Genomic DNA, 12,338 nt, shown 5'->3' with positions numbered 1-12,338 from the left:
TGGGCCCGCCCCGCATGGAACGAACCAATCAGAGCGCGGGGGGGTTCATTAACATAGAATATATTTAAAAAATAATAATAATAATAAATCGCTCTGATGGGGGGGGCACCCCCTGACCCCCCCCATGGGGACCCCCCTCATGGCCCCCCCAGACCCCATTGGGACCCCCAATAATGGAGGGGTGGGGCACACACCCCATAACCCCCCCCTCCCAACCTCACAATGGGACCTTCCAATAGTGATGGGGGGGGGGGCAAAGTTCCAAGTGCTTTCTATGCATCCCCAGGCTGGGGGGGGGGTCCCTATGGGGCTGGACGGGTCCATATGGGGCGGGGGGGGGGATTCACCTTAAACATGAGCATCAGGCATTAAAGGGAGTACAAAGAGAAGCTGCCCCCCCCCGGGCCCCCCCCCGCCTATGGGGGACTCCATCTCGGGTGCTATGTACAGGGAGACCCCGCGGGGGGGCGCTGTGGGGCTGGGGAGCGCCGGGCTCCTGGGCCCCCCCACTTAGAGCCCATGGCGGGGGGAGAGGGACAATGGGGGACTCCACACCCCTATAGCGACAATGGCACACCCCACATCCCCATTGGGGCCTATGGGGGGGCCAGTGCCACTGGGACACCCCATTGGGTTCTATGGGGAGGGACAATGCCAATGGGGGCCCCCTATCCCCATTGGGTTCTATGGGGAGACAGTGCCAATGGGGCACCCCACACCCCTATAGTAACAATGGTGCACCCCACATCCCCATTGGGGTCTATGGGGGGGCCGGTGCCAATGGGACAGCCCATTGGGCTCTATGGGGGGGGACAATGAAAAGGAGCCACCCCACACCCCTATAGGGTGGAACCCATGGCCCCATTGGGCTCTATGGGGGGGACACGATGCCAATGGGGCCCCCCCATCCCCATTGGGTTCTACAGGGGGGCCAGTGCCAACGGTGCATCCCACACCCCCATTGGGGTCTATGGGGGGGACAGCACCAATGGTGCACCCCACACCCCTATAGCAACAATGGCACACCCCACATCCCCATTGGGGCCTATGGGGGGGCCAGTGCCACTGGGACACCCCATGGGGTCTATGGGGGGGGACAATGCCAATAGGCCCCCCCCCATCCCCATTGGGGTCTACAGGGGGGCAAGTGCCAATGAGACACCCCACACCCCTATAGTGACAATGGTGGATCCCATGGCCCCATTGGGGTCTACGGGGGGGGACAATGCCAATAGGGCCCCCCCCATCCCCATTGGGGTCTACAGGGGGGCCAGTGCTACTGGGACATCCCATTGGGGTGTCTGGAGGGGGCAAGTGCCAATGGCACACCCCACATCCCCATCGGGGTCTATAGGGGGGGCCAGTGCCAGTGGTGCACCCCACACCCCTATAATAACAATGGCACACCCCACATCCCCATTGGGGTCTATAGGGGGGGACAATGTCAATAGGGCCCCCTCATCCCAATTGGGGTCTACGGGGGGGCCAGTGCCAATGGGACACCCCACACCCCTATAGTAACAATGGCGCATCCCCCATCCCCATTGGGGTCTATGGGGGAGCCAGTGCCAATGGGACATCCCATTGGGCTCTATGGTGGGGGGGCAGTGCCAATGGTGCACCCCACCCCCCTATAGTAACAATGGCGCATCCCCCATCCCCATTGGGGTCTACGGGGGGCAGTGCCACTGGGACATCCCATTGGGCTCTATGGGGGGGGGGCCAGTGCCAATGGTGCACCCCACCCCCCTATAGCCACAATGGCGCATTCCCCATCCCCATTGGCGTCTATGGGGGGCAGTGCCACTGGGACATCCCATTGGGCTCTATGGGGGGGGGGCCAGTGCCAATGGCGCACCCCACACCCCTATAGCAACAATGGCGCATTCCCCATCCCCATTGGGGTCTACGGGGGGCAGTGCCACTGGGACATCCCATTGGGCTCTATGGGGGGGGCCAGTGCCAATGGCGCACCCCACCCCCCTATAGCCACAATGGCGCATTCCCCATCCCCATTGGGGTCTATGGGGGGCAGTGCCACTGGGACAGCCCATTGGGCTCTATGGGGGGGGGCCAGTGCCAATGGCGCACCCCACCCCCCTATAGCCACAATGGCGCATTCCCCATCCCCATTGGGGTCTATGGGGGGCAGTGCCACTGGGACAGCCCATTGGGCTCTGGGGGGGGGGCAGTGCCGGGGCCCTCACTGGAGCCGGTCGCTGCGGAAGGCCTCCTCGACGGCGGGGTCGGGCAGCAGCGCGCCGGGGTCGCTGAGCAGGCAGAGCCCGTCCAGCCCCAGGGGCTCGATGCGCAGCTCCTCCTCCAGCCCCAGCGCCGCCGCGTCCACCTCGAAGCCGGGCACGGCAGCGAGCGCCGCGGCCACCTCCTTGGAGATCCCGGCCGGGGACTCGCCTGCGGAGAGAGCGCGAGGGGCGGGATCCCGTTATCCCCATGGGAATGCCCAGGGATCCGCTATGGAGGGAACGGGACGGGGGCGGGATCCCGTCATCCCCATGGGAACGCCCAGGGATCCGCTATGGAGGGAACGGGACGGGGGCGGGATCCCGTTATCCCCATGGGAACGCCCAGGGATCCCCTATGGAGGGAACGGGACGGGGGCGGGATCCCGTTATCCCCATGGGAACGCCCAGGGATCCCCTATGGAGGGAACGGGACGGGGGCGGGATCCCGTTATCCCCATGGGAACGCCCAGGGATCCCCTATGGAGGGAACGGGACGGGGGCGGGATCCCGTTATCCCCATGGGAACGCCCAGGGATCCCCTATGGAGGGAACGGGACAGGGGCGGGATCCCGTTATCCCCATGGGAACGCCCAGGGATCCCCTATGGAGGGAACGGGACGGGGGCGGGATCCCGTTATCCCCATGGGAATGCCCAGGGATGCTGGTGCTCACCCACCTGGGAGGAGGCCGCTGGGCACGGCCCCCCCGTGCCGGCTGCAGTTGCTATGGGGCGGGCGGCTGAGGATGGGGGCCTCGTAGCCCCCTTGGCTCTCTTGGTAGCCCAATTCCTCCGGGAACCCGGCACCTCCGGAGCCTTCCCCCATCCCAAACTGGTCAAACTGGGAGGGGAAAGCGGGATTAGAGGGATACAAAGGGGGGGTGGGGGTGTCCATCTCCCCCCCCCCGCCCCATAGACTCACAGTGCCCAAGGCGAAGTCCCCCAGGGGCTGCCCCAGCGGCTGGTACTGGGGGGGCAGCACTTGGGGGGCCGGGGGGGCTCTGTGGGGCAGGAGGAGGCCGGGCTGGGGGTAGGGGTAAGGTGGCAGGCGCTGCTCGGCCGCCAGCTTGGTGCTGTCCAATGGGAGCCCCTAGGAGAGAGCGAGGGAGGGGGTCGGGGGGGGCCCCCCATTGCCCCATAGAGCGGGGGGGGGGCAATGGGGAGAGCTCCCCCCCCCCCCCGAATGGGGTGGGAGCCCCCATTCCCATAGGGAATCATGGGGGGGGCATCCCGAGAGGGGTAGGGGGGTCCTTGCTCATCATCGCCCCATGGAGGGAGGCTCCATAGGGGAGGAGGGAGGCTCCATAGGGGGGGAGGGAGGCTCCATAGGGGGGGAGGGAGGCTCCATAGGGGGGGAGGGAGGCTCCATAGGGAGGGAGGGAGGCTCCATAGGGGGGGAGGGAGGCTCCATAGGGGGGGAGGGAGGCTCCATAGGGAGGGAGGGAGGCTCCATAGGGGGTCAAGGGGTTGTGATTGAGATGAGGATGGACACAAAGACACGGAGGAGGAGGAGGAGGAGAAGGGAGAGGAGGAAGAGGAGGAAAAGGAGGAGGAAGGAGAAGGATGAAGAAAAAGGGGAGAAGGAAGAGGAAAAGGGAGGGGGAGGAAGAAGAGAAAAGAAGAGGGCGAAGAGGAAGAGGAGGGAGGAGAAAGAAGAGGAAGCAGAGGAAAAGGAGGAAGGGGAGGAGGGGGAAGGAAGAGGGCGAAGAGGAGGGAGGGGGAAGAAGAGGAAGGAGAAGAGGAAGAAGAGGAGGAGGAAGAGGAGGGGGGGGAGAGGGGAGAGGAAGGAGGAGGAGGAGGGGGAGGAAGGGGGGGGCCGGGGGCGGGTCCGTACCTGGCCGCCGGGCGGCGGAGGCAGCGGCGCATGCGCAGTTGGCGGCAGGGGCAGGGGCTGTGGCTGCGGCTGCGGCGGGGCCGGGGAGAAGCGGTTCGGGAGCTGGCGCCGGGTCTCGGCCCCCAGGGCGAGGCTGAGCGGGCCCCGGCGCCGCGGGGAGGAGCCGGGGGGGGCCTGGGCCAGGGCGGCCAAGGACGAGGAGGAGGAGGAGGAGGAGGAAGAGGAGGAGGAGGGGGGGGGGGGGGGGCGGCGCGGGCAGCGGGGCCGGGAGGCTCCGGGAGGCCGGGAGCGAGGGGGGGGGGAGGCCGGGGCTGCCCAGGGCCGGGGCCAGGCCTGCGGGGACACAAAGAGAAGAGAGGAGGCGTTATCCCAAGGGAAGGGTGGGAACGGAGTTATCCCGAGGGAAGGGTGGGAACGGAGTTATCCCAAGGGAAGGGTGGGAACGGAGTTATCCCGAGGGAAGGGTGGGAACGGAGTTATCCCGAGGGAAGGGAGCCGGGAATGGTGGGAAAGGGGGGGGGAGGAACGAGAAGGGGGGGGGGGCAGGGGGGTGGGAGGTGATGGAGACACGATGGAGACACGGACAGGCACGCACATCCCTTGGGATCGGCACTGGGATACACACACACATCCCTTGGGATCGGCACTGGGATACACACACACATCCCTTGGGATCGGCACTGGGATACACACGCACATCCCTTGGGATCGGCACTGGGATACACACACACATCCCTTGGGATGCTCCAGCTTGGAAAAGCAGCAGCATTCCCAGGCTGGGACCACCGGGATACCTCCAACCCATTGTGCGCGCTCCTCCCTCAAGTGGCTGCTCCAGCCACCCAGCGCATCCCAATGCATCCCAATGCATCCCAGCACATCCCAATGCATCCCAGCACATCCCAATGCATCCCAGCACATCCCAATGCATCCCAATGCATCCCAGCACATCCCAATGCATCCCAATGCATCCCAATGCATCCCAGTGCATCCCAATGCATCCCAGTGCATCCCAGTGCATCCCAGTGCATCCCAGTGCATCCCAGCGCATCCCAATGCATCCCAATGCATCCCAATGCATCCCAGTGCATCCCAGTGCATCCCAATGCATCCCAGTGCATCCCAGCGCATCCCAATGCATCCCAGCCCATCCCAATGCATCCCAGCCCATCCCAGCGCATCCCAGCCCATCCCAGCGCATCCCAATGCATCCCAGTGCATCCCAATGCATCCCAGCGCATCCCAATGCATCCCAGCGCATCCCAGCGCATCCCAGCGCATCCCAGGGCATCCCAGGGCATCCCAGTGCATCCCAGCGCATCCCAGCGCATCCCAATGCATCCCAGCGCATCCCAATGCATCCCAGCCCATCCCAGTGCATCCCAGCCCATCCCAGTGCATCCCAGCCCATCCCAGTGCATCCCAATGCATCCCAGCCCATCCCAGCCCATCCCAGCGCATCCCAGCCCATCCCAGCCCATCCCAGCCCATCCCAGTGCATCCCAATGCATCCCAGTGCATCCCAGCCCATCCCAGTGCATCCCAATGCATCCCAGCCCATCCCAGCCCATCCCAGCGCGCGGGGCCGGGCTCCTTCCCTACCCTGGGAGTCGTAGGCGGGCGGCAGCGCCATGGAGCCGCTGATGCCCAGCTGGGTCATGGTGGTGGCCAGGTTCCCGGTGCTGCCGCCGCCGCTCAGGCTCGGGAATGGGCTCTCCTCCGGATCCAGGGGCGTGGGCAGCGGGGACGGGAAGTGCAGGGAGGTGAGGTCGGGCAGGGACCCCCCCGTGTTGAGGCCGGGCGGGATGAGGGGCACGGAGGCGCCGGGCTCCGGGGATGGGAAGACGCTGGCGAAGGGGAGAGCAGAGCGCTGGGAATGGGCCGGCGGCCGCATCCCCGCTCCCAAGGCATTCCCAAAGCACTCACTGGATCCCAGGCACCTCGCAGGAGCGCGGCCGGGCGGAGGAGGAGGAGAGCTGGGGGGGGGCAAGAGGGAAGCAGGAGGTGAGGGCAGGATGGGCGCTGAGCCGCGGCCCCCCCCGGTCCTCACCCACCTTCCGCGTGTCCCAGGGCTTCAGCGGAGGCTTGGGATCATCGAAGGTCTCTTCGATGGGAGGCACTTGGAAAAGGAACACTGGGAAGAGGCAGCGGGAATGGGGCGTGAGGGAGGCAGGGACACAGGGACCCCCCCCCCCGGGCATGGAGCCGGGGGGACGCAGAGGCTGGGATCAGGGATGTGGGGCTCACCTTTGCTGTCTGCATCCCCATCCAGGAAACCTGGAAAAGAGGAGGGAATGGGGATGGATACGGGGGGATGGACACAGGGGGATGGATACGGGGGGATGGATACAGGATGATGGATACAGGGGGATGGACACGGGGGGATGGACACGGGGGGATGGACACGGGGGGATGGACACGGGGGGATGGACACGGGGGGATGGACACGGGGGGATGGACACGGGGGGATGGATACGGGGGCATGGATACAGGATGATGGATACGGGGGGATGGACACGGGGGGATGGACACGGGGGGATGGACACGGGGGGATGGACACGGGGGGATGGACACGGGGGGATGGACACGGGGGGATGGACACGGGGGGATGGACACGGGGGGATGGACACGGGGGGATGGATACAGGATGATGGACACAGGATGATGGCTACAGGGGGACGGACACAGGGGGATGGACACAGGGGGACGGACACAGGGGGATGGACACAGGATGATGGACACAGGATGATGGCTACAGGGGGACGGACACAGGGGGACGGACACAGGGGGACGGACACAGGGGGACGGACACAGGGGGACGGACACAGGGGGACGGACACAGGATGATGGACACAGGATGATGGCTACAGGGGGACGGACACAGGGGGACGGACACAGGGGGATGGACACAGGGGGACGGACACAGGGGGATGGACACAGGGGGATGGACACAGGATGATGGATACAGGACGATGGATACAGGGGGACGGACACAGGGGGACGGACACAGGGGGACGGACACAGGGGGGGCCCAGGGGGTCCCGGCTGCCCGGGGGCTCTCACCGCCGCGGCGCCTGGGCGCGGGGGGTCCCTGCGCGGGGCCCAGGAAGGGCTCCTGGGGGCCGGGGTTCAGGGCGCTCGTGTGCAGAGCCGAGTCGGAATTCGTCCTGCGGGAGCCGGGAGCCGGGCTCAGGGCAGGAATGGCCCTTGGGAGCCCCCGTTCCACAGGGGCACGCAGGGGAGGCAGGAAGCTCCCCCCCCCCCCTTCATCCCATGGGATCCAATGGGGCCAGGCTGGGAGCGATGGAGCAGGAGGTGCCCTCAGCCCCCCCCATCGCTGTCACCTCCCTGGGGCTCCCAAAGGGAAGCGCTGGCTCCCGCGCCCTCATCCCTGCGGGAATGGAGACCCCCAAAGGGAGTGATCCCCATGGAGCCCGGGGGGGCTCGCAGCAATCCCAAGGGAAGGGAGGAAAACCGGGATGCACGCAAGCACTGACCTGTTGAGAGCCGAGGGCAGGCGGAACACGTGGCCCTTGTCCATGGGGAAGTTCCCCCAGGGCATGGTCCTTAGGGAAAGAGCAGCATTACTTGGGAATGGGGAGGGATCCTGGGCTGCTCCGTGACAGCCTCAGCCCATTCCCAGCCTTTATCCCTCTGCCCGCAGCCCAGTGGGGATCCCAACCCGGAGCCAGAGGAAGGGATCCCCGCCGGCAGCTCCATGGGTGCTGCCTGGGAGAAGGGGGGGGCTGCGGAAGGAGGCCTGGATCCCATGGGATGGGGGGTGCTGTGCGCTGGGATGGGTGGGATTTGAGCCCTTCTCCCTCTCTTCCAGGGGGAGGAAGCCAAAGCTTTCCCTTGGGAGCTGAGGGAGGATGGGAAAGAGGCCACGGAGGAGCTGGGCCCGGTCCTCACGGAGGAAGCAGGGAGCATCAGGAGCCGACGTTCCCGATCCCAACGCTGGGATCCAAGGAAAAGTGGGGACTTACCTCCTCCAGCTGGGCTCGGGGGGCGGCGACAGGTACGTGGGTCCATAGGGAGAGCTGTCGATGTGCGAGCGCGTTAAGGGCTAAAGCAAGGCGGATGCGGAGGCGCCGATCCCATGGGAATGCCGCCCGCCCGGAGGCGCCGATCCCACGGGAATGCCGCCCGGGATAAAGGATATCTGGCGCACGTAGCGGCGGAGCGGGGACACCATCCGGCGCGGATCCCGCTGCACCCGCTCCACCAGCCCATGGTGCCGGGTGCTCCGCGTGGAATCCAGCGGGGAATGGAGCGGGCCCTGCCGGGAAGAGGCCGGGAAGAGGCCGGGAAGAGGCCGGGATGAGCCCCTTCCGCCGCCAAAGGGATCATGGAATCATGGAATCAACCAGCTCAAGCCCAGCCGCTCCCAGCATGGAGTGGGAACGCTTCCATGGATGGAGGCTCCACCACTCCCTGTCCCAATCCCGACCGCTCCTTAGTGGATGAACTCTTCCCAATAAACCTCCCTTGGAGCAGCTGGAGGCCGTTTCCTCTTATCCCATCCCTTTCATCCCATCTCTCTTATCCCATTCCTCTTACCCCATCCCTTTCAACCCATCTCTCTTATCCCATCCCTTTCATCCCATCATCCTTATCCCATTCCTCTTACCCCATCCCTTTCATCCCATCTCTCTTATCCCATCCCTTTCATCCCATCCTTCTTATCCCATTCCTCTTACCCCATCCCTTTCATCCCATCTCTCTTATCCCATCCCTTTCATCCCCTCCCTTTGCTCTTAAGCCATCCCTTTTCTCTTATCCCATCGTATTCCTCTTATCCCAATCTTTCTCTCTTATCCCATCTTTTTCTCCTATCCCATCTTTCATTCCCATCCCATATTTTACCCTTATCCCATCCCTTCCCTTTTATCCCGTCCATCACCTCGGAGCAGAGCTCCCGCCGCTTCCATCCTTTGCAGCGCCACCCCTTCCATGATTCCACGATACCCACACGGATTCCGTGTGTCCCCCCCCCCCCCATCCCATCCCGGAGCTCACCTGGAAGTCGGGAATGCCGCTGCCGAGCTGGTTGACGTTGGGAAGGGATCCGCTGTAATAGGGCCCCCGGCTGTGCGCCAGGCGCAGCTTCTGGGCCTGCAACTGGGAGCAGGGAGCCGGGATGCTGGAATGGTCCCGGAGCATCCCGGACCCCCCCATCCCCAGGGATCAGCTCCTCTGCGCGAGCCCAAAGGGAGGCGAAGCCATGGAGTGCGGGAAGGGGGCGGGAATGGCGCGGGAATGGGGCAGGAATGGAAGGGAATGGGGCGGGAATGGAAGGGAATGGGGCAGGAATAGGGTGGGAATGGAAGGGAATGGGGCAGGAATAGGGTGGGAATGGAAGGGAATGGGGCAGGAATAGGGTGGGAATGGGGCAGGAATGGAAGGGAATGGGGCAGGAATAGGGCAGGAATGGAAGGGAATGGGGCAGGAATAGGGTGGGAATGGAAGGGAATGGGGCAGGAATAGGGTGGGAATGGAAGGGAATGGGGCAGGAATGGAAGGGAATGGGGCAGGAATGGAAGGGAATGGGGCAGGAATGGAAGGGAATGGGGCAGGAATGGAAGGGAATGGGGCAGGAATAGGGTGGGAATGGAAGGGAATGGGGCAGGAATGGAAGGGAATGGGGCAGGAATGGAAGGGAATGGGGCAGGAATAGGGCAGGAATGCGCTGGGAACAGGGCAGGAATAGGGCAGGAATGGAAGGGAATGGGGCAGGAATAGGGCAGGAATAGGGCAGGAATGCGCTGGGAATGGGGCAGGAATGCGCTGGGAATGGGGCAGGAATAGGGCAGGAATGCGCTGGGAATGGGGCAGGAATAGGGCAGGAATGCGCTGGGAACGGGGCAGGAATAGGGCAGGAATGCGCTGGGAACGGGGCAGGAATAGGGCAGGAATAGGGCAGGAATGCGCTGGGAATGGGGCAGGAATGCGCTGGGAATGGGGCAGGAATAGGGCAGGAATGCGCTGGGAATGGGGCAGGAATAGGGCAGGAATGCGCTGGGAATGGGGCAGGAATAGGGCAGGAATGGGGCAGGAATAGGGCAGGAATGCGCTGGGAACGGGGCAGGAATAGGGCAGGAATGGGGCAGGAATAGGGCAGGAATGCGCTGGGAACGGGGCAGGAATAGGGCAGGAATGCGCTGGGAACGGGGCAGGATGTGCTCAGCCCCTGCCCACCCGGAAGCCGTCGATCCCTAGGGATCTTCCGCCCTCCATGGCTGGTGCTGAGCTCCCAGAGCCCCGCGGCTGCCCGCAATTCCCGGGGTGCCGGAGCCCCATCCCTGCCATGCCAAGGTTTTTCCCACCCCCCGGAGCGCTGGGAATGCCGGCAAGGCCGCAGCTGATCCCAGCTCAAGGCTGCGGGATGGGGCCGGAAAAGCCCATGGAAAACCGGGAGCACGGCTCCAGCGCGGCAGCGATCCATGAGCATCGCCAAGGGAGCGTCCCATTGGGATGAAGGCGATTCCCGAATCCCAGCTGGGAGAGCAGCACAGCCCCGAGCGCGATTCCAAGGGAATCCAGCGGGAAAGCCGGCTCCAGCGATCCCGAAATCCCCGCTCCATCCCTGAGGATGCGCTGGGGCTGAACACTGCCGCTTCCAGGGGGAAGATCCCGAGCCCAAAGGAAGCGCCCCGGGAATGGGGCCGGGAGGGCATTGGGATACCGGGAATGCTGCCGCTGCTTCCCATGGGGATCAACGGGAACTCAGCCACGAGGATCCCATGGGATCGCTGCCTTCCAGCGGGATTCCCAACCCAAATGCCCCCCCCCCATTCCCACTGATCCCAAGCGTCCCTGTCACCATCTCCATGCTCCCTGCGCTGATCCAGCCCATTGCTCCAATGGGAAGGACTGGGAATCCCATCACCCGGCTTGGCACAGCCTGGCTCCATACCTCAAAGCACGGCATCCCCAGCCATCCCTACGGCATCCCCAGCCATCCCTACGGCATCCCCAGCCATCCCTACGGCATTCCCAGCCATCCCTACGGCATTCCCAGCCATCCCTACGGCATCCCCAGCCATCCCTACGGCATTCCCAGCCTTCCCTACGGCATCCCCAGCCATCCCTACGGCATTCCCAGCCATCCCTACGGCATCCCCAGCCATCCCTACGGCATCCCCAGCCATCCCTACGGCATCCCCAGCCATCCCTATGGCGTTCCCCTCGGAGCATACCCCATCCCTTCCCCATCCCGATGGGATTTGACAGCTCCATCCCTCTTCAAGCCAGGGATGGAGCATCCAGTGCTTCCCATGGGAATACCAACCCCTCGGCACCCCATACGCACCCCATAGGCGGGCACCCCCCATTCGCACCCCATATGGGGTTACCCCCATAGCCACCCCATAGAGGGAGCAGCCCCTACAGACACCCCCCATAGACACCCCACAGGGGTACCCCATCACCTCCTCACCCCACAGACCCTCATTACCCCCCATACCCCCCCCCAAAGCACCCCCCCTCCCGTTCCCCTCCCGCCCGCAGGCCCCTCAGGGCCCCGGTTCCCCCCGGCGGCGCGGGCCGCGGCGCTGCTCACCCGCGTGGAGCCGAGCTCCATCATCACCTCCTCGAAGGCCGCGGTCTCCTCCGCCTGCCGCTGCTTCTGCAGCGCGATCTTCTCGCTGAACTTGCGCGGGTTCGAGCCGGAACCGGAGCCGCCGCCGCCCGAGGACCCCGCACCGGGCCCGGGCCCAGGCCCTGCGCCTGCCGCCGCCGCCATCTTCCCCCCCCTCAGCTCCGCTACCGCCACCGCCCTCCTGCCCGCCCGGCTCGCGGGGGATGCTGGGGAACGGAGTCCGCTGGAGCCGAGCCACCCGTTGGGTGAGGGGGAGAAATGACTACAATTCCCAGCAGGCCCCGCGGCGGGCGCGCAAGGGGTGATGGGGGATGAGGCCGAGGCCACGCACCGGAAGGCTGGGGGCTGACTACAAGTCCCAGCATGCACTGCGGCGACGTCAGGGAGGGGCGAAGCGGCCCTAGCCCGAATGTAGCCCTATGGGGGGTACAATGTGACCCCCCCAGCCCATATACCCCTATGGGGGGTACAATGTGACCCCCCCAAGCCCATATACCCCTATGGGGGGTACAATGTGACCCCCCCAGCCCATATACCCCTATGGGGGGTACAATGTGACCCCCCCAGCCCATATACCCCTATGGGGGGTACAATGTGACCCCCCCAAGCCCATATACCCCTATGGGGGGTACAATGTGACCCCCCCAGCCCATATACCCCTAT

At 65.1% G+C, this 12,338-nt stretch overlaps 1 protein-coding gene across 1 annotated transcript; it reads right to left on the bottom strand.

Annotated features, from left to right (window-relative positions):
• Nucleotides 1–147: 147 nt before the first annotated feature.
• CRTC2 (CREB regulated transcription coactivator 2) lies at nucleotides 148–11,832 on the bottom strand. Its single transcript, XM_080634902.1, has 15 exons — nucleotides 11,637–11,832; nucleotides 9,095–9,196; nucleotides 8,238–8,354; nucleotides 8,062–8,123; nucleotides 7,573–7,641; nucleotides 7,139–7,242; nucleotides 6,323–6,352; nucleotides 6,130–6,209; nucleotides 6,002–6,051; nucleotides 5,678–5,922; nucleotides 4,705–4,755; nucleotides 4,076–4,491; nucleotides 3,164–3,331; nucleotides 2,920–3,082; nucleotides 148–2,412 (listed from the first exon to the last, which is right to left on the bottom strand). The coding sequence occupies exons 1-15, from the start codon at nucleotides 11,817–11,819 to the stop codon at nucleotides 2,204–2,206; spliced, it is 2,049 nt and encodes a 682-aa protein (XP_080491028.1). The 5' UTR covers nucleotides 11,820–11,832; the 3' UTR covers nucleotides 148–2,203.
• Nucleotides 11,833–12,338: the final 506 nt, after the last annotated feature.

The sequence above is a fragment of the Psittacula echo genome, assembly GCF_963264785.1.
Source record: "Psittacula echo genome assembly, chromosome: 26".
NCBI classification, from domain to species: Eukaryota; Metazoa; Chordata; class Aves; order Psittaciformes; family Psittacidae; genus Psittacula; species Psittacula echo.
This window is presented reverse-complemented; position numbering and strand designations above follow the sequence as displayed.